Source organism: Zeus faber, assembly GCF_960531495.2.
Source record: "Zeus faber genome assembly, chromosome: 14".
In the NCBI taxonomy this organism is placed as follows: Eukaryota; Metazoa; Chordata; class Actinopteri; order Zeiformes; family Zeidae; genus Zeus; species Zeus faber.
Window position 1 is genome coordinate 14,207,587 of NC_137200.1, and position 19,624 is coordinate 14,227,210.

The 19,624-nt window shown below is 44.9% G+C and overlaps 2 protein-coding genes across 3 annotated transcripts; both read right to left on the reverse strand.

Moving 5' to 3' along the window:
- Nucleotides 1-1,286: 1,286 nt before the first annotated feature.
- Nucleotides 1,287-5,874, reverse strand: LOC307240248 (uncharacterized protein). 2 transcript variants are annotated; one of them, XM_080013969.1, is made up of 5 exons: nt 5,782-5,874; nt 4,415-4,625; nt 3,674-4,024; nt 2,934-2,987; nt 1,287-2,833 (listed from the first exon to the last, which is right to left on the reverse strand). In XM_080013969.1, the coding sequence occupies exons 2-5, from the start codon at nt 4,539-4,541 to the stop codon at nt 2,379-2,381; spliced, it is 987 nt and encodes a 328-aa protein (XP_079870095.1). In that variant the 5' UTR covers nt 4,542-4,625; nt 5,782-5,874; the 3' UTR covers nt 1,287-2,378. The 2 variants fall into 2 exon arrangements, with proteins under 2 accessions (XP_079870095.1, XP_079870096.1); XM_080013970.1 differs by lacking the exon at nt 2,934-2,987.
- A 3,640-nt stretch (nt 5,875-9,514) lies between these two features.
- On the reverse strand, nt 9,515-19,373 carry capns1a (calpain, small subunit 1 a). Its single transcript, XM_080013893.1, has 11 exons — nt 19,223-19,373; nt 17,395-17,450; nt 17,244-17,280; nt 17,024-17,116; nt 16,883-16,940; nt 16,710-16,774; nt 16,409-16,477; nt 12,855-12,933; nt 12,352-12,468; nt 10,603-10,661; nt 9,515-10,481 (listed from the first exon to the last, which is right to left on the reverse strand). The coding sequence occupies exons 2-11, from the start codon at nt 17,439-17,441 to the stop codon at nt 10,455-10,457; spliced, it is 651 nt and encodes a 216-aa protein (XP_079870019.1). The 5' UTR covers nt 17,442-17,450; nt 19,223-19,373; the 3' UTR covers nt 9,515-10,454.
- Nucleotides 19,374-19,624: the final 251 nt, after the last annotated feature.

Genomic DNA, 19,624 nt, shown 5'->3' on the forward strand with positions numbered 1-19,624 from the left:
AAATTGTAGTCTGTGTTGAGCTTCCATTTAGAGATTTATATTTAACATTTCTAACAATCTATATCGTTGATGAATCGAATTTTATATGATATAGGGTGACATTTTATTCAGCTGGTCCGTTGTGCGGAGAGAGGAACAGTACCTCGTACGACCACCAGGGGGAGCCCAAGATACATTTTTAATTTATGGAGAATTTTACAAAAACAACAATTTTTCCTGTGTCTGTCTCCAGATGGTGATGTGTATTTTAAACATGCAGCGCTAGAGGAGCGGGTTAAGTACTCAAATGCACAAGAGAATTGCAACTTGTTTCAGAATCAGCTGATCTGACCTTTTGGGGGAAGGCTTTTCCAGAGTCTTGGTTGGGGCGAGGGTGGAGGAAGCCTGGATGTTTTCAACCACACCAGGGGATTATTTAGGAGCTGTCAGATGGGGGTTAAAGGCTCAGAGATGTGAAAAGCGGCATGGTAGGCCGCCAGTAATAAACCAGTTGAGAAGCATTGCGTTTCCCACGCTGCTGCAGCTGGTTTGGCTTCTACGGGAAGAAGCTTCGGGTCAATGGTCTTTACCTCAATGTCTCTGAGATGAGTTGACCTGGTCTGCCGGGTTGTTGATTTTTTAAACACATGCTTGTCGTGGCCTTCGTGTCATCTACCCGGTGTGGTCTTCTTCCGCTTCCAGGGTTCACAGATGTTCTTCTACCCGTCCGGCTATTCTCTTCTCACCTCGCTGGATGTTTTTTTGTTTTTCAGAGCATTCCCTGTAATGTCTACAGGCCGTTGTGCGTGAAAATCCCAGGAGATCGGCGGTTTCTGAGACACTGAAACGCGCACGCTTGGCAACCAACAATCTCCATGGACAAAGTCGCTGAAATGCTGCCACATGATTGGCTCGTTAGATACAGTACTTGCATTAAAAGACAGGTGTACTAATATTACTGACTCCTACCCATTATTACTCTTATTTGACTTACTGTACGCCACTTTTAACCAGGGTTGCAGACAACAAATTCATAAAATAGATTTCCCCCAGAGGGATGAATGAAGTATACAAAATAAAAATCAAATACAGAAAAATGCCACTGGACCACATTGGGCTCTGTATTTGGCATTGTGGTACTTAATAACTTTTTGCTGCTGTGTAACACCAGGAATCAGCAAATAGTTATCTAAATATCTTAAACACCGAGTGCATATGCACGGGCCAAGTCGCATGAAAGTAAACAACCAGTATAAGCCACAACCAATTGTTTTATTGGGAAGCTTTCAGAACTCCTGTTTGTGGAAAGATATTAAATCACAAAATTGTAGAACAACAACAAAAGAAATGCCTTTAGATTCCACACAAGAGTAAAGAAAGTTTATATATTGATCCAAATACAATCAAAGAGAACAGTAACAGTATGACTCCATGCAGATAGTCCTATCAATTTAAGTGGAACAAGAGAGCTCCCTGCCGCAGGTTCTGCCAAAGCTATGTAGTTCGATGTTTCACTGAATGCTGCATCTTGGTGCTGACACAACTGTACGACCGACTCACTCGAAAGATTTGTTCAATTTCGTTTGATTCAGTTGGTGTTGCGTCAGGGAGGACTTCCCGGACGATGAACCAGAGTCCGAGAAGTCGGTTTGGCTCCGAGTGGGAATTCTCACCAGAATCATTTAATATGGTCAAAATTATTTATTTAGGCGGAAGAATGCAAAGTGTGAATCCCGCAGATCTTTACTCCTAATTGTCTAAAAAAAAAAAATAATAATTATAATAATTTGGGCAGAGAAATGCAAATCTGATTCACAAAAATAATATACTTCTATCAAAATTATTTATTTGAGTGGAATGAAAAGTCTAACTCAGTCGCATTACACATCACAATATGAATGATGCGAAATGCCTTGGCCATTCTTCCACATTTTTGTCTTCAGAAATTATCTTCAGTTCACAAGATGAAGACTCAGAAATGTCATTCACACTGTATACCTCAGACGATTTGCAGAAACACAGACCATATAATGGTCACGGGTGAAATCTCAGACCATTGACTAAAGTTGAATTGAAAATTATAAACCCCCTTTCCATCGCCATTTTCACTGTTCAAAAATAATGCAGATTCAACGCGAGCACAAGAGTTATGGTACCAATCACAATAATGGATCAGCGTGTCGTGGGGTCATGGCCGACAGATAAAACAGCAGTCACATTGTTACTCCAAGTAACTGACCGGTACTTCATCGATCTCATTTCAAATGACTCCAGTAATGTGTCAAGTCCTTAGGCAAAACCCAACTTAAGTCCCTGTTGTTTGGGGCATTGCTTACAAGTGTGTAACTGGTTACGAGCTAAAAAATATAAAAATCAAACAAAAACACCCGCCCTCTCTGCTATAACGCCGGGCGGCCGTTGAGTTTGTCGTGCATGAGGGCGATGGCCCCGCCGGCAAAATCCCTGAGCGCCTGCACCGTCTCGCGCTGGAGCCGCAGCGACTCGCGCACAAACTCCTGCTGCGTCTCGGCCAGCTGCTGCACCGACTCGGTCAGGAGGTCGAGGGAGCGCGTGGCCGTCTCCAGCACCAGGTTGGTGGCGTGCTGCTCGTGGAGGCTGAGCGCCGCGCTCTCCAGCAAGCTGTCCCTCGCGCTGCGCACCAAGCGCTCCGAGCCGGGGAGCACGGCGGAGAGGGGCGAAGGCGCCGTCTTCGCGGGGGGCGCGGCGGCGGCGGCACCGTACTTCGAGACGCCGTTGTTGCTCGCTGGATTCCCCGACGGTTTGGCCGAGCGATCCGGCGGCGATACGTCGTCCCTCTGCTCGTCATCTGAGTCGCCCAAGGGCGCCTCCCAGTCTACAGTCAGGAGAGGGTCAAAGAAAACGGCACATCAGCCTTTGTGACAGTTAATTTTCTTAAAAAAATATATATATAATAATTCTTGTTGACAACTTACCTTCAACAGCAGATGTTTCGTGCTGCCTGTCGATGTATGCTTGTGACGAGTCTCCTTAATAATGATTGTTACAGAAATTGAAGGGCGGCTTTAATCTGCAGTTTGTCAATCGGTGGTCTTAAATAAAGTGGCAGACAGACGTTGGTTTTACTTGCACAAGGGTCGGATCAGAAATGTGCTTAGGAGCACTGAGACGAACAGTTTATTTTCAGGGGGTCAGAATATATGGTCAGTTGGACGTCACAGATACAGAGAATATACAAAGCCTTGAAGATGGGGCAAGCTTTCTGGCAGGAACCCAAGGAAGTTGTGCCCGTCATTATGTGTGTGCGTATATGTTTATGTGATTACATGGAATTAGATATATTGTTACATGATCGTAAATTGAGAACTATTGTTTTTCACACCGCAGTCATCCACATTTTCTTTGGCCATGTGGAGACGCAGCCCCAAGCCCCAAAAAAAACTCTCGTACTAATCTGTAGGCGCTTTGTATACGTTCTATTTGTACGTCAGGTGAAGAATCTTCATCATCTTAATTTTCTCTAACCTTGATTTGGGGATCCTATAAATAAAAAGGTATTTGATTGACTATTCGGGAGTAACAACCAGAGCCACAAAACCTGAGAGGTACACACGGGAGGAGCCCCAAAAGTTGCCCGTGGACTGACCGTCTTTGGCAAACAGAAGGACCAGCGCACCCCTGGAAGACTGTTTGTGGGAGTTGTGTGGTCGCTCACCGTTGAAGGAGCTTTCCAGCGCCATCATGTCCTCGTCCTCCAGAGCGTCGTCCTCCTCCTCCAGCCCGTCGCCTTTGCTCGGATCGTCCTTCTTGTCCATCTCCAGGATCTGGTGCACTATCTGCTCGGTCGGAGAGAGGTCCCGGGACATGCGCGCGCCGAGGCCCCGGTGTGGCACCGTCCCCGTACGCATGGCGGCCACCTTGCGCATCGTGTCGCACTTGAGGTCCGACCACTTCTTGATCACCTCCAGGACCTCGCGTTGGCACTCGCCGATCTCGTTCACGCGGGCAGAAATCTCTGCCCATGTGCGCTTCTTGCTGTCCGTTCCAACACCACGATTAAACTTTCCTGTAAGTGGGTTAGAAATAAAAAAATAAATTAAAAAAAGCAACAGTTTAGTTGCCTAAACACTCATTGCCATAACATTTATCTCAACTGCCCTGGACATTTTTCGTCCTTGTCACGATCGTCAAATTTCATGTTGGATGCAAGTACCTCAACTGTTTGATATTCTAATGGGAGTGTATTGATTGTGACTGTTATTTTAATGTCTGGAAATGCCACTTAAACATTTCTTTATTTTATTTTGGAGTTTTCTTGAATGTCATTGGAGTAAACAAAAGGTCTAGGTTTCAAGGTTCAAGGTTTACAAAGAAGCACACAGAAGCGTATTCTTTAAAGGCTGTAGCTCTCGATCACAGTTCCGCAGACTGAAAGCCAGGGAGTGCACACACATACCCACGACTATATGACGGTGTTTTTTCACTTCGTCCAACAGAATGTGCACTTCGCTGAACGTGAAACGGGCTTTCCTTTTCTTGAGGCGGGTGGAACTGTCTTGGCCATGATGCGGTGGCGAAGACATTCTTCACACACGGTGTTAATGCGGCGACGGATTGTCGGCAGCGTCTTGTCGTCTCGGCTGTACTTGCACTGCAGGTGCTGTTTCCTTATTGGGTTGTTGGAAAAGGCAAATCAAAACAGAGTAGATCGGTAAATCAGAAGAGCTGTCCAAATTGTGATCGACTGATCGTTATCTTTTTGTAAAAGCGTTACAATTCCTCAGTTAAGTGTTTCCATCCAAATTAAAGAGGAGATTTTAAACCAATGTGAGAAATATTGCAATCAACAGGAAGTGGATAACGTGAGTTTACATCAGCTGGGTTGAGGAAATTTCACTACATTCACCTTAAATTTTGTAAAAAAATGAACCTGGATTTCTCTGTTCTAATATTCGGTGCCAATTAATGCCTATTCTGCAACAGACAGCTAATATAACACTTAATTAAACCCCAGAGGGAAATTCATGGACATGTACTAATATACATAACATGTATTATGTCAAGTATTATTTAATGCCACTACTACATGGCACAAAATGAACAAAAGACAATTAAATTATTAATCACAATATTTCGCATGACAATCATGAGAAAGTCTTGTGGTCAGACACAGACTAGCTGACTCTTGTGAGAACAACTGGTTGGTTTCATATTGATATTACTGATTAATGATATTGATAACGAGAGTATTATTGAGCTTGTGTGAGGTCTTCCCAAGATCCCAAGATGTGTGATCTCCTGCGGTCACCTCCTGCTAAATCCTAGTGTGTATTTGTGTGTGTACTACTGTACTACGGTATTGCAGATGTCTGTCTTCGGATGGTGTTTTGGGGTATCCCTGCCATTAGGTTAGGGTCTCATCATTCAATTGAGCCCCGTGCACTGGATCTTTGAACAACACCTCCATCCCATTCAAACAGAGGTAAGGGAACGAATCGTTCCAAAACAAAGAGGATCTAAATGGTCATTACTGTGTGTACAAGACAAGCAAAGCGTGAGCCACCCCATCGCTCACCTGGGCCTAGGGAGCCGATGGTCCAGCGCTAAATTCGGCATATTAGGGTTAAAAGCGGCTGCATTGTTGCTCTGCTGGCTCTGCCTGCGCGCCAGAGCTAACCGACGCTAGTTGACGTTAGCCGGCGTGAGCAGCTAGCCGCTAACTCGGCGCCGCAGGCGGACAACAACAGGGCGCTGGCGGAGCGCGCTCGACCTCCAAGCGAAAGCGGGATTTCCCGCCGTTCCGTGAGACCGCCGCGAGTTTACCTGCAAATCGGCGAGGTGGGTTTATGTCCGGAAATAGCGGCGACTTGCTCGCAAACAGTCGGAAGTGCCGACCACCAACACCGCCCCCTGGATCCATGCATCCAGGCACAGTCCTGCTGGCAGTGCCGCCCACGCCTTCTGCGCACGCTCAGTGCGGGCCAACGAGAGAGGAGACTGGATCACGTCGGCGTGTTCATTGGGCCCAAGTGCACTTTCATATGCAAGGACTTGATGGTCGTTCGCGCATTGTAGTGCGGACAGACGCGTAGAATAAAGGAGATAATGCTTAACAGTAAAAAAAAAAAAATATATATATATATATCTGCAGAATGTGCTCTATGCACCAGAAAAATAAGAATTAAACAGGGGCTAAGTGGCAGTAAGGATGCAGGAATTGCCTGCAGGGTATACATATAAATATGAATATAGTTGGATATTTCTATACATGATGAATAATGTTCCGTGACCCTTAAAGGCCAACACATGGTTCAGGTATTGCACAGGTTGCAGTGTGTGTGTGTCAGGATGTCGTTCGGTGTCCAGAGTCAGTGGGGGGGGGTGGGCATGTGGGCCAGGCGGCAGTGCCTCAAGAAAGGGAGATGTACAGGGGTGAGAGGGGTCAGCTGCTGCGATCTTCCCCACCCACCTCAAGGTCCCGGAGGTGTGCAGGTCCTGGAGGGATGAAAGGTGGAGGCTGATCACCTTCTCTGCAGACCAAACGATCCCCTGCAACCGGATGTTTGATGGAGGGGGTGAGGATGTAGGAGTGCACCATCGTTGTCCGTTGCAGGTCGAATCTCATCAGCTCCCGCTGACGGAGGGAGCTGATGCCGACCTACCACCTGAGGTCCCGAGCAATTGTGGTGCCCAGGAAAATTGAGGGACTCCATGGCGTTAACTGGGGAGTCACGCAGGGTTAGGCGGGGGAGTCGGGCTGGGCTTCTCCTAAACTCCACTACCGTATTTTATACCTTATATTTTAGCTGGTGCTTTCTTAAGACACAACCATTCATTCATTCATATTTGCGTGATGCATGTGCTCCTCTATATGCTGTTGATTTTGTTACTGGTGGGACCCGGCTTTCTGCAAGAAATGCAAAAGCTGGGCACGCACAATGGATTTTCACTTTAACCGCGTCATTGTGAATGACACCAGGTCACTAAACCGGTCGCCAGTCTGGACAAGAGCACGGGTCCTATTATTTGTATCATTTGGCACAATCCAAGTGGCAGAAAAAAAATACGACAGATATTTGATTTGATTTGGCTCTATGGGTTTATTCAACGTAAGTTCTGGGCTTTTAACTCAGAACTCATACGTACAGCGTGACCACCTCTTAATGTAAAAAGTGAGCTTCAAATGAACCCATACCTTTAAAATTATATCTGTTGAGATACTATAATGCTGTTGTCATGCGCATGCTTGTCAGTCTTCTATTCCTGTGCACTTCCCAATTCACCAGCATTGGCACTAGCTGTCTCTCTTTGAATGAATAGAAGGACAGTCAAGGAAGAGGAGAATATTCCTTGCGGCATTCACAAAGAACAAGAGTTGAATATATACCTAGGCTTTCAAAGGACTGTGCAGGACTCTATGACAACTATGTCAGCATGTTTGAAGCAGATCCCTTCTCAGATGAAACATCTGCCCAAGCTGAGAAGGTGACGGAGAACATTGCCCAAAAGGCGAAGCAAGACCTGGAATGCCCTTATTGAGTCCACAGACATGTCAAAAAACAGCAAGAAAGCATGGACACTTATTCACAAGTTAGGGGGTGATCCTAAAGCAGCTCCTCAGCACCCAAAAGTCACTGCCAACCAAGTTGCCAACCAATTGCTCTTGAATGGAAAGAGTGGAAAGAGAGGGAAAAAGACCAAGCTGAACCACAAGAAATACATCTAGGACCCTGCTTTTACAAGACAGCTTACTATGGAAGAGCTGGAAGGGGGAATCTCTAACCTCAAACCAGGAAAGGCAATCGGATTGGATAACATCGCAACCGAACAGATCAGGCACTTCGGTCACAAGGCAAAGACATGGCTTCTACAGCTTTACAATGAGTGCTTAACAACACACAAACTCCCTAACATCTGGAAGAAAGCCCACATTATAGCACTGCTGAAACCTGGGAAAGATCCATCCGCTCCCAAGAACTTCAGACCATAGCACTTTTGAGTCATACCTACAAGCTTTTCGAACGTCTGATCCTCAACAGAATTGGCACCTTTGTTGACTAACACTTCATCCCTGAACAAGCAGGTTTCCGCCCTGGCAAGTCGACAACTAGCCAAGTACTCAACCTCACTCAGTACATCGAAGACGGTTATGAGGAAGGGATGGTAACTGGTGTGGTGTTTGTCGACCTCTCAGCTGCTTATGACACAGTCAACCACAGACGTCTCCTCAGCAAGATCCTGGAGACCACAAGGGACATCCGTCTGACAGAACTGATCAAAAGCATGCTTAAAAACAGGAACTTTTTTGTTGAGCTTGGAGGAAAGAAAAGAAGGTGGCGAAGACTCAAGAATGGCCTTCCACAGGGAAGTGTGCTTGCACCACTTCTCTTTAACATCTACACCGACGACCAACCAAAAAGTGCAGACACTCGCCGCTTCATCTATGCAGACGACCTTGGCATAGGTGCACAAGCCACTGACTTCAAAGTTGTGGAAGACAGACTCTCCAATGCTCTGGCAGAGCTAACGCCTTACTATGAAGAGAACCACCTACGTGCAAATCCATCTAAGACACAGGTGTGTGCCTTCCACCTGAGAAATCGTGAAGCCAAGCGGCAACTGAAGGTCAACTGGTCAGGAACCTCCCTTGAACACTGTGAGCACCCGGTCTACCTAGGGGTAACCCTGGACAGATGCCTCTCTTTTAAGACCCACATTGAGAAGACCAAGTGTAAAGTGAGTGCGAGGTAACAACATCATCCGCAAGCTCACTGGAACAACCTGGGGTGCTAACTCACAGACTCTGAAAGCAACCACACTGGCTCTCTGCTACTCAGCTGCCGAGTATGCCTGCCCAGTATGGGAGCGAGCTGCCCATGCCAAGAAGTTGGACCCCGCCCTCAACGCTAGCTGCCGCCTTATCACTGGCTGCCTGAAACCAACACCTACAGACCGGCTATACATCCTGGCAGGCATAGCCCCACCAGAGATACCACGAAATGCAGCAAGCAAGAAAGAGCGGCAAACAACAGTCCAATGATCAAAGACATCCTCTCTTCGGCCATGTGCCAGCCAAAAGCCGCCTTAAATCCAGAAAAAGTTTCCTGAAGAGCGTCCCACCTCTCAGAACACCGAGCGCAAGCAGTGAAAGACTCACTCGGTGGGAAGAAAGACTTTGACAACCTCCCACCAGAAACAACAATGGAGCTAAAGGCGAGCGAGGCACTGCCCCCTGGAGCAGACACCAACTACGCAGTGTGGAAATTCCTTAACAGACTAAGATCTGGTGTTGGATGTGCAAAAGCCACTCTTGCCAAATGGGGATATCTGAATGACGGGGACGCTGTGTGTGACTGTGGAACTGGACCACAGACCATGGAGCACCTCCTGATATGTCCGCTGCTGGAACAGCCCTGCACACCATCGGACTTAGCAGAGTTTAATGAGAAGGGACAGCAATGTGTTCGGCTGTGGCTGAACCACATCTAGCCAAGCCCTGTAACTGACTGTTTTGTGAACACGACAAGAAAAAAAAGAACAAGACTGCAACACGATAAACATGTAATCCGTAGGCTTTATTCAAAATATGACAAGTGTTTGCAATACGTGTTTCAGTAACAATTCAATGACTGGCAATTACAAACCACTTGTCAAATGCTACTGTATAAATGGCAACTCTAATTGGCTGGCTGCACCACTGGCATACACATTTGCTGCATATTAACAGTTCTTACATTGTGCTGGCAATATTGTGTAGACATTTTAAATAAGTGCACAATGCATAATGCACCATAAACATCACCATTTGGCTTAGAGGCAGACTGGAAACATGCAATGTCCAACTACAGGATGAGCAAAACTAAACCAAAATAACTAAACAGGTTGCACAATAGTAATTTTCCCAGCATTCCCACTTGATGTACATTAGTAGCAAAGAAAAGATGAGTTGGATATGCTAACAACTTCCTACATAAAACCATGACTAAATAGTAGGTGACTTCTAGTAAGTTTGGGGATTTTAGACTGAAGTCAATTTAAGTTCAAACTGTAGGTATCCATAAAAAAAACAACAAAAAAAAAAAAAGAAACATTGATCCCTGACCCGCTGCCACAGTTGAACTAGTTGCTTAACTATTACCATAATTTACCATCAGACTTGAGTAGAGTTACAGGTTGATTACATGTCGAAAAATCCCAACTTTCTTCTTTTTATGTAAACATTTAAAAGCTATGACCCTCTCTATTTCTTGTAACATCATGGGGTCTGTTTTGATAAGCAATAACAGTGAAGTCAGACATGGCTATATGAAATGTGTCTGTATTGATTATAGCTGGATTGAAACATGAAGCGTTAGCACTGAATTCACATTCAAATAAAACCTGCACGCACATCGGATCGGCTCAAAAACGACTTAATTCTTGCGAAGGTGAGAAATACAGCGTGTAGGCCAAGATAAAGTGGTTCTGTCACAAGCAGCGGAGTCATTCTCCTGCATTCAAGAGTACATGGTCAACTGGAGCCACTGCAACGACACAAAAACCAACAAAAGAAAAAACGTGTTAAACTTAATATACTCAAGAATCAAAACACGTTAATACGTCTACGATTGAAAGCACTTTCATAGACAAAATGGATTGGTTTACCTCTTGAACATTGACTTTAATCGTCCCGTTGTTGTCCTTATCCAAGGTTTTGAAGGCACCTGGATTAGAACAGCGGTACATCCAATAGTTACACTCATAGTTTCAGATGAATTGTACAGAATCTAAAGACGATAATCTTGATCAAAGACTCCTTCAAGTTCAGTTTCTGCACAAAACCCAGCTTTACCATGAAGAAAAATCGAAAGGCCCTTTCCCACATGGAATCCGTGACACTGCAGGGTAATAAATATCCGCCAAAGGCAGTAGGTAGTCATTAACACATTGGCCTCCTTTACGGAAAAGTTCTGCATGGAGTCTGTTTCCACATAGATGACTGTTACGGATACATGATGTAACGCTCGCGTGAGAGGTGTCTAATATCACACGAGACTATGCCACAACCTGTTTCGTTTACAGACCGGTGCCTCGCTCCCCGTCTGCCCGTCTCCCCTCCCCTCCCCTGCCGGCCCGACCCTCCCGGCCGGCCTCGGTTCCCTCTACTATGGGAGAGGGGAGAGGGGACAGAGCCCCTGCCACCAGACACGATAATTCTAACCCAGTGTTATTAAATCAGTGTGATCGTTTTCGACCTGTCCACTTGGTCTCCCTCCGGCTCTGCGCTGCGGATCACTGCACTCCAACTGTAAAAGACACGTCTAGGGGCCTGAATTGCATTTTTAAGAAAGAAAAATAATTTAAGAATATAAAAGACCTGTCTCTGTAGAGACTGTGTAGGAGCCTAAATGCAGTTTATCAATGTTTTGACAGATTAGGATGCCATACTTTAAGTTAATACGTAAAAACAGTCGTTTAAATGGTTTATTTGATTTACAAGGAATTAAAAGAATATTTACAGGTTGAGGCATTTTATTATTTTTATTTATATTTACAGTAATGCAATAAGTTAATTGTTTATTCATTGCACTTCAAATGTGTGTGGATAATTTAAAAAGTTATAAAATCAAATTTACATTAGGGGATGGGCGTGATCGGGTTCAGTCTAGGCAAGCAGGAAGTGGAGCCACAGTTTTTTGACCTCTACCACGCTCTCATGGTTATTTCTCCCTTGCGTAATAATATGACTTTGGAGATGGACAATTGTGCTGTACCAGTTTTTGGCGTCGAAGTAAACAGTTCAACTTGGCGAGTGCACGCGTGGATTTTTACGTCAGGCTGAGACTCCAGTCATTTGAAACCTACAGACCGGAAGCGTTTCAGTTTCTTGTCTTTGCAGCCGATCGCCACGGTTCGGACTCACCATTTTTCAGAACGTCTTTTATTTCTTCCAAATATATATATATATATATATATATATATATATATATATATATATATATATATATATATATATATATATATATATATATATATATATATATATATATATATATATATATATATATATATATATATATATATATAGTTTCAAAATATTTGTATGAAATAAATATTTATTAAAAAAAAACAACACTATTTATGCTTTATTTGGATTCGGCTCCTCCCCTTGTTTACAGCAATGTTACTGCTTCCATTCCCACATACTTCCATTCACAGGCCAACTGGCAATTTGCCTGAAATGATACTACTTCAAGAGTGGGTCAATTTATGGAAAGACTTTTCAGAACATCAAGTTCCGACTCCCATTCCCACATGACGCCCGTACGGAACATTGCCAGTAGATTTTACGGCTTTCAATGCAAGTGGGAAAGGGGCTAAATAGTTGCACAAGATTTGGATTTAATAACTTACGGCACATGGCATCCAGCCTCACGAGGCATCCGATGTAGTTGTCGAAATCCATGTTCCCGCTCTCATCGCTGTATCTGCGGATGATCATCTGATACAGCTGGTCATTGAGGGGGAAACCTGAGAGAAGGTGCACCACAGTTAAAATATACAGCCACAAAAAACCCCTGCACATTATTAAACACTAGTCTGCTCCCCATTGATTTATTCAAGTTAAATGGAAATTAATCAAGTCCTTTAAAGGGTTTAAAAAAGTGCTGAGTCAGTGTGTTTCAAAAACAAATTTCCAATCAGACATTATACATGACATGCTTTAGTTTAAAAACAAATTGCTTAAAAAATAATAATAATAATAATTGCAAATCAAATAAGTTCGCTTATAACTGACATGCTCAACACGACTCTTGGTAACAGTTTTTGTGTATCAAAAAAAAGTGAACTTTAACCCAACTTTTCAACTTTTTCCTGTTCATTCATTCAAAACGGTTTCTATAAAGAGTTTTTACCAGCAGCCCTGAAAGCCTCAGGCAGCTCATCTGCACCGATGACGCCGGAGGAATCTCTGTCATACGCCTGGTACACTCCCTAAAAAAAAAAATAATAATAATAATAAACCAATAGTGATGAACAGCTTCACGTACATTTTCCTTTTCCTAGATATCGTTAGCAATGATGAAGCTTCTTCTTCTTCTTTCGTATATCATCAGATGGCCAACTCAGTGTCATATAGCCACGCCCTCGTCTCCAGTCCTAGGTCAAAAAGGCCAGCTTCTGAGGGTGGGCTGTATAGGGGGCAGCTGGTGATTATGTGCTCGGCAGTCTGTTCAGGTTCGCCACACTCGCATGACGCACTGTCGGATAGGCCCCACTTCTTTAGAGAGGACTTGAAGCGCCCGACGCCAGTACGCAGGCGGTTCAGCGAGGTCCATAGGTGGCGTGGCATGTCTTCTCCTTTTACACCTCCTCCTGGGTCCCGGATGTATCGTTGGATGCGGGAGGGCGCAGCTGACTCCCACGATTGTCTCCAGGATGCTGCCAGCCAGGCGTCCTTGGACAAGTCGTCAGGGATCGACTGTAGCATCTCTTGTGCTGCCTTGTTGTAGGGATGGCGAGACTTGAGCCTGCATGGTGGTGCCGGTGTTGTTGTGGCTTTGTGTAGGATGTGCCAGTTGTTCTTCTGGGCTTTCCTTGCCAGGGCGAGGGTAGCTGCTTCCCGTCGGAGACTGGGTGGGGCGATACCAGCTAGGACTGGCAGGTATGATGAAGCGAGCAGTGTTCATTTCATTTTCATGCATGAATCAAAGAGAGGATTTGAAATTTCAACACAAGGCTTCCAATGCAAATGAGATTCCTCGTGAAATCCGAAGGTACATTACCTCACGGCTATACAGTGCATCCATCAAACAGCTAGTTTTCTAAACAACTGCCAATTTCTTGTCATGAATGCTGATGAACAGCATTCACAACCAGAAAATCACAAACTCTTGAGGGAAAAGTGGCATTGCATTCCAACTCCTCGCAGTTTTCAAGTAGCTGGTTTTACTGGAATTGGTAAACTTTAGTGAACAATGTCATATTTATAGCAGGGCTCCAGACTGTGACCATTTAGTCGCATTTTGCAACCGTTTTTGGAGACAGTGCTACTGCATGCTATAACTAGGAGCACCAGCGCAACGTTCTTCTTTATTTTTCTTAATCATCATTGTATATCGTGTGAAACACAAGGAAGGAGTGAGAAATGGTGTGTGTGAGTGAGATAGAGAGATGGAGAGCTGAGGCTTTCGCAGTGTCCACAAAATCAACACTGACCGCCACATAGGGCTCCCTCTGAAAGTCGACAAATCAAATCATCAGCCCGAAACCCGTCAGACAACTGAGATTCTTCAAGTGGAGCAGTTTTTTTTTTTTTTTTTTTTAATTCCTCCCCAGTCAGTGTGCATTACAATAACAGGATAAAGCAGATAGAAGCTTACAAAATGCACAGGGATAACATTTCAATGAGGAATTATATGTATGAATTATCTTCTTTTTCTTCGGGCTGCTCCCATTAGGGGTCGCCACAGCAGATCATCTGCCTCCTATACCTTAAATTCTCCGCATCTTCCTCCCTTACACCAACCGCCTGCATGTCCTCCCTCATCACATCCATAAACCTTCTCTTTGGCCTTCCTCTTTACCTCTTGCCTGGCAGCTCCATCCTTAGCATCCTCCTCCCAATGTAACTCATCTCTCCAACACACATGTCCAAACCATCTCAATCTGGCCTCATTTTTTCACCCAACTGTCCAACCTGAGCTGTCCCTCTAATGTACTCATTCTTAATCCTGTCCGTCCTTGTCACTCCCAATGAAAATCTTAACATCCTCAACTCTGCCACCTCCAGTTCAGCCACCTGCCTTTTTGTCAGTGCCACTGCTCTAAACCGTGCAACATGGCTGCTCTCACTACCGTCCTGTAGACCTTTCCCTTCACTCTTGCTGGAACCCTTCTGTAACAGATTACTCCAGACACTCTCCTCCACCCACTCCACCCTGCCTGTACTCTCTTCTTCACCTCTCCCCCGCACTCTCCGCTGCTTTGGATGGTCGACCCCAAGTACTGGAACTCATCTGCCTTCTCCACCTCCACTCCTTGCATTCTCAGCTTTTCGCCGCCCTCCCTCCCATTCAGGCACATGTATTCTGTCTTACTCCTGCTGACTTTCATTCCTCTTCTCCCTAATGCACGCCTCCACTTCTCCAGGCTCTCCTCAACCTGCTCCCTACTCTCACTACAGATCACAATGTCATCCGCGAACATCATAGTCCATGAAGACTCCTGCCTGATTTCATATGTTAACCTGATATTTTAACCAATTTTAATATGTATGAATAGTCTGGACACGGACCGAACACAGCTCAATAAGATAAAAGAGGCGCGACGTAAAAGTTTTCACTACCGATAATGTTCGGTTAATACAAACATGTAAAGTAAAAAACTCTAGAATATAGCACCGATCTTAATTGTTTTTTGTTTTTTTTAAATTACTAATACCCCTTTCCCGCTGCGCCAAAAACCCGGTAACACTGATGTAAACACTACACCTGGGTCGACCCGCTCATTTTGGCCCCTTTACCTGACTTTTTTCCCGCATGGGGGACCATGAAATGTTTTGAGTGTGGGGACCACAGCAGAGAAACCCCATGCTCCCCACTGGGCTCTAAGCCACTCCGGCACCACCCCAAGCCGGTCTCCGAGCCAGAGGAGTTTCTCCGCTGCCCGCCGCTTAAGGATAGTATAGATATAGTATAAAGACAGTATAGATATACGAATGATCCGATTCTTTTGAATGGCCCTTCTGTAGGAACGGAAGGAACCGAGTCTCGCTGGGTGATGAGCCGGTTTTTTGCCAAGTTTTACACTTTTATCCTGTTGTTGTAAGTTGCTGTCTCCTCTACTGTTTTTTCCCCTGCCAATCACACTTGAACCATGACACGCCCCCTTTCCGGCGTGTACATGGTGAAAAAAAAAAAAAAAACATTTTTCCTGGCAATGGGAAAGGCGTCAATCGCCTATTTTAGCAGGTTTACCTGTGTTTAAAAAACCCGGGTATACCCACTAATTTTGGTGTAAAAAAGGTATTAATGATTTTTTTTCTGTTAGTTCACATCACTTTGTGACTTTTTCCCTTTAAAATATAACATCACATTGTTATTTCTGTAAATTGTCTATTTATTACCAGAGCATTTATCAGTAATATAGTTAAGATGGAAAAAATATGAATGTGTCGCATTGCAGGTTGATTTCAGTGGTCACCTAACCTAACCCTAAAATTTTCAGTAGGGAGCAACCGTGCTACTAGTTGAAAAGTTAGTCTGGATCCCTGTTATAGGGTCGGAGTTGAGGAGTATAGAGAGGGAGAACTGTTCCCATACTCTGCAGCACTTATGACCATTCCATGAATTCATGTAAAGTGTTGCAAACACTTTTATTGTTACTGTTGATGCTAAACTTAATCCACAGGAATTCCCTGTGGCTGTCCACCGCAGCAGTGGAGTCATGAATCACCGTGAGTGCTCACCTGCCATCTCTTGATATTATTCCAAAGGTGTTTAAATTCATGGAATCCAAGTTTCCCTGTGCTGTCGCTCTGGAATTGTGTTAAGAAAGAAAAACATCCTCATTTCGACCCAGCAGTTAAACTAAACAGCCGTGTGCTTGCGTCCTTGTTTACCCAAGGCGTGCACAGAATTTTAACGGAGCCGCCCTTGATAAATATGAGATGTTAATAAAGTCAAGCTTCATTTTTAGCCAATTGGCGGTATTTGCTTTGTTCCATTCATTCCGCTACGTTCCCGGACACGTCTCCAAAAAAAGGATACGTCCATGACTGCCACCATACTCCGGCAAGACTCAATGCTGAACCCATCGGTCTTCAGGTTGGCATCTGAAATGTAAACACAATGGCCATTCCACATTCAATGTTAACAACCAGTTAGGTTGATTAGGAATATACAACACAAAGTCTGAATATGAACAGAGAGAAACGGCTTACGTTTGCCAAGGATTCTGTTGAGGATGTTCATCAGCTCACCGGGGCTCACCTCCATGTCCTGCGTGACAAAAAAGATTCAGGAAACGTATAAAATTTACAAAATGGCAAAGCGGTTTTATCAGACCAGACGATTGTCCTCACCTCTCCGGCGAGCTGCTTGAAGACATTGCGAAACTTTCTCTCCTCATCAGTCTCATCCTGCTCAGCGAATGTGTGGGGTCTGCGTGGGGGAGGCTAGGATGGAGAGAAAATGTGAAGGGGGAAAAAAACAAAACACTGTCATCGTTCAGAACTAGTAGCGAGACGGAGGGGAGAGGGAGTACTTTAATGGTAATGTGATGTGGGAACGCTTTAAACTCACAGGGTCAGAGGGTACAAACTGGGATGTGTCGATGTTGCTACAGGGGCGGGGCGGGAGCGGGGGTGGGGGTGGGTAAAAGATGAAGAGGTTACACCAGTGAATATCCACTTTGAATCAAGATTGGGTTAAGTATCTTGGGAAAGGTCCTCACCTCACAATATCAAGAAAACCACCAATGAGTCTTCTGGCCAGAGACATCTTTATCAACTGAGAATGCAGAAAGACAAGTAGATGAGGCAGAGAAGTTACAGCAAAACCCAACCAGTCGTCTATGAGGTGTTCAATATAATCAACATTCTTGGAAACTTGTTCTGGCTAATAACGTCAGTTCTCAAGGCTCCAGGCATTGCAACATCAAGAGGGACCACGAAAATGGATTCACCCAGGTCGCACAAACGACAGCTACATACAACTAACAATCTACTTGTGGAGCACAAAATCAACCATTCTATTGGTTTCTCAACGGTCGCTAAAACTACAGCTAGGTGGTGATCAAATTGACTACCAACCTTTTTTGAAAATAAACGACTGTGATATTTTGTGACACGAAGGGCAGAGCCCCCTTCCTCCAAATAAAACAACTAAAAACGGCACGGGGATGGGGCCAACTCGAAGACTCGTTAAGATTATTTTCTGCTCATTACGCATGGAGAGGGGGGTGATTGGGGCGAGAGCCACGGAGAAAGTGTCCCCCGGTCTCGTTCCATACCCTCGTTTCGTTCCAGAAGGAGATGTAAAACAAATAAATACACTACGCTCTGGCACAACAGTCACGGGCACCCCATCGCTGGTGTGCGCCTTGCTAGTGCGTGCATCGTCTGTACCGTCGGAGAGGGAGACCCGAGCGCAAAATGTGCCCCATATGCCCCGATTGTCACGGTTTTCAGCGCAATTAGAAGAATTATTTGTTTGTTGTTGTTGTTGTTGTTGTTGTTGTTGTTGTTGTTACTGTTACTTGTTTTCAGCGCTTACATATATTATACACTGAACACACCCAGGCAGAAAAGAGCACGCATTGGAGAAGGGGGCGTCGTCATCAACACGCCCACTCGCTGGCTGTGCTTTCAGGGGTGAGGGGTGTGTGTGTGTGTGTGCCTCCCTATAGGCGCGTCCCGGGGCCTCTCCGTGACCGTATTGAACGGGGGGGGGGGGGGGAGCACCGTGCATAACTGGGATGCTCTCTTAGTCTCTCCCCCACCAACAGAGTGCCGAACGTCAGGGTCCCGGTTTGGGGATTTTCAAAACGTGGTCACCCTATGCTTACATATACAGTTAGATAAAGAAATAGTGGCATAAATCAACCAATTGATCTAGTTTTAACATGAATTCCGCATTCATTGTTGAGCGTCCACTGTTAATTTCACTCTGATAAAACAATACAATACGTTTATGAAACGGGATCAAAATAGTGTAATGCAGACGTTGAACGACAGGAAAAGAATGCAATATTATTATTATTGTTGTTATTATTATTAAGTCTCGTTTCGTAATGTAGATGAGAACTGATCTGAGATTGAGTCATGGTGAAATACAGGCTCCACCACACTGTGGTCAAGCGTCCCTTTGGCAAATAAGAAAAAGGGACTTTTCTGCAACTAACACGCCCACCAATTATTTCCTGTAATAAAAAAAAAAGCAAATGTAATGTAATTATGCGACCAAACCGTTAAATACTTATAAAAGGCAACGCTTCCAGCAGTTGTATTCGCACCGCTGATGTCATTAAGTCACATTTATGCATGACACGTCCTAAAAGCGACCCAACATGGTAACAGCATCGATTCAACCAGGAAGCTCGTCCGCTAAACTAGGCTGTGCTAACCGATGCTAATGCTACGCTACGCTACGCTAATAGTTTGACCGAAGCAAGAAAACAAGGCAGCCATTACACTGCGGACCACCGCCGGCGCCTTAACGCGCCGCGCGGTTTCACTGCTACTCGCGATTTCTCATCTTTAATTGCGGCGGGGTATACTGACCGTCCTAAGTTCAGCAACACTCGGCAGACCAGTCGATGACAGCTAGTTGCGAGCAGGCTGTGCGTGACTCAGGGAGCTGGCATGCAAGGCGAGCACGGGGAAAACACACCCCAGAAGCAGCGACGAACAAAAAAATAAAAAATAAATAACACAGCGGAGCTTGGAAGTCCCACCCCCCCCCCCCCCCCCCATAGGACTTGAACGCAGCACAATCGTGGCGGCGTCATGCTGCATTCACGCCCTGTAGGAGAGATGGGAACGGCGCAAAATTCAGGTTAGCTTTCGAGTCGTAAATACGACTTGTAAAAAAATAAAAAAAATAAATGTCCGACTCCAATGATATTATCTCATTATGTGGAGATTATCCCCTGTGTTGATACACTTAATATACAGCAAATGGGT

Bases quoted from the DNA above. Each gene is read 5' to 3' on its own strand.
- LOC307240248 (XM_080013969.1), bottom strand. From the start codon at position 4,541: ATGTCTTCGCCACCGCATCATGGCCAAGACAGTTCCACCCGCCTCAAG. The intron at 2,988-3,673 runs GTGAGCGACCAC...ATCATTATTAAG, and splicing joins GCTGGAAAGCTCCTTCAACG to GAGACTCGTCACAAGCATAC. The intron at 2,834-2,933 runs GTAAGTTGTCAA...TCCTGACTGTAG, and splicing joins CGAAACATCTGCTGTTGAAG to ACTGGGAGGCGCCCTTGGGC.
- capns1a (XM_080013893.1), bottom strand. From the start codon at position 17,441: ATGTCTCTGGCCAGAAGACTCATTGGTGGTTTTCTTGATATTGTGAG. The intron at 16,941-17,023 runs GTGAGGACAATC...TTTGTCACGCAG, and splicing joins TCAAGCAGCTCGCCGGAGAG to GACATGGAGGTGAGCCCCGG. The intron at 12,469-12,854 runs GTAAAAACTCTT...ACCTTCTCTCAG, and splicing joins TGAGGCTTTCAGGGCTGCTG to GTTTCCCCCTCAATGACCAG.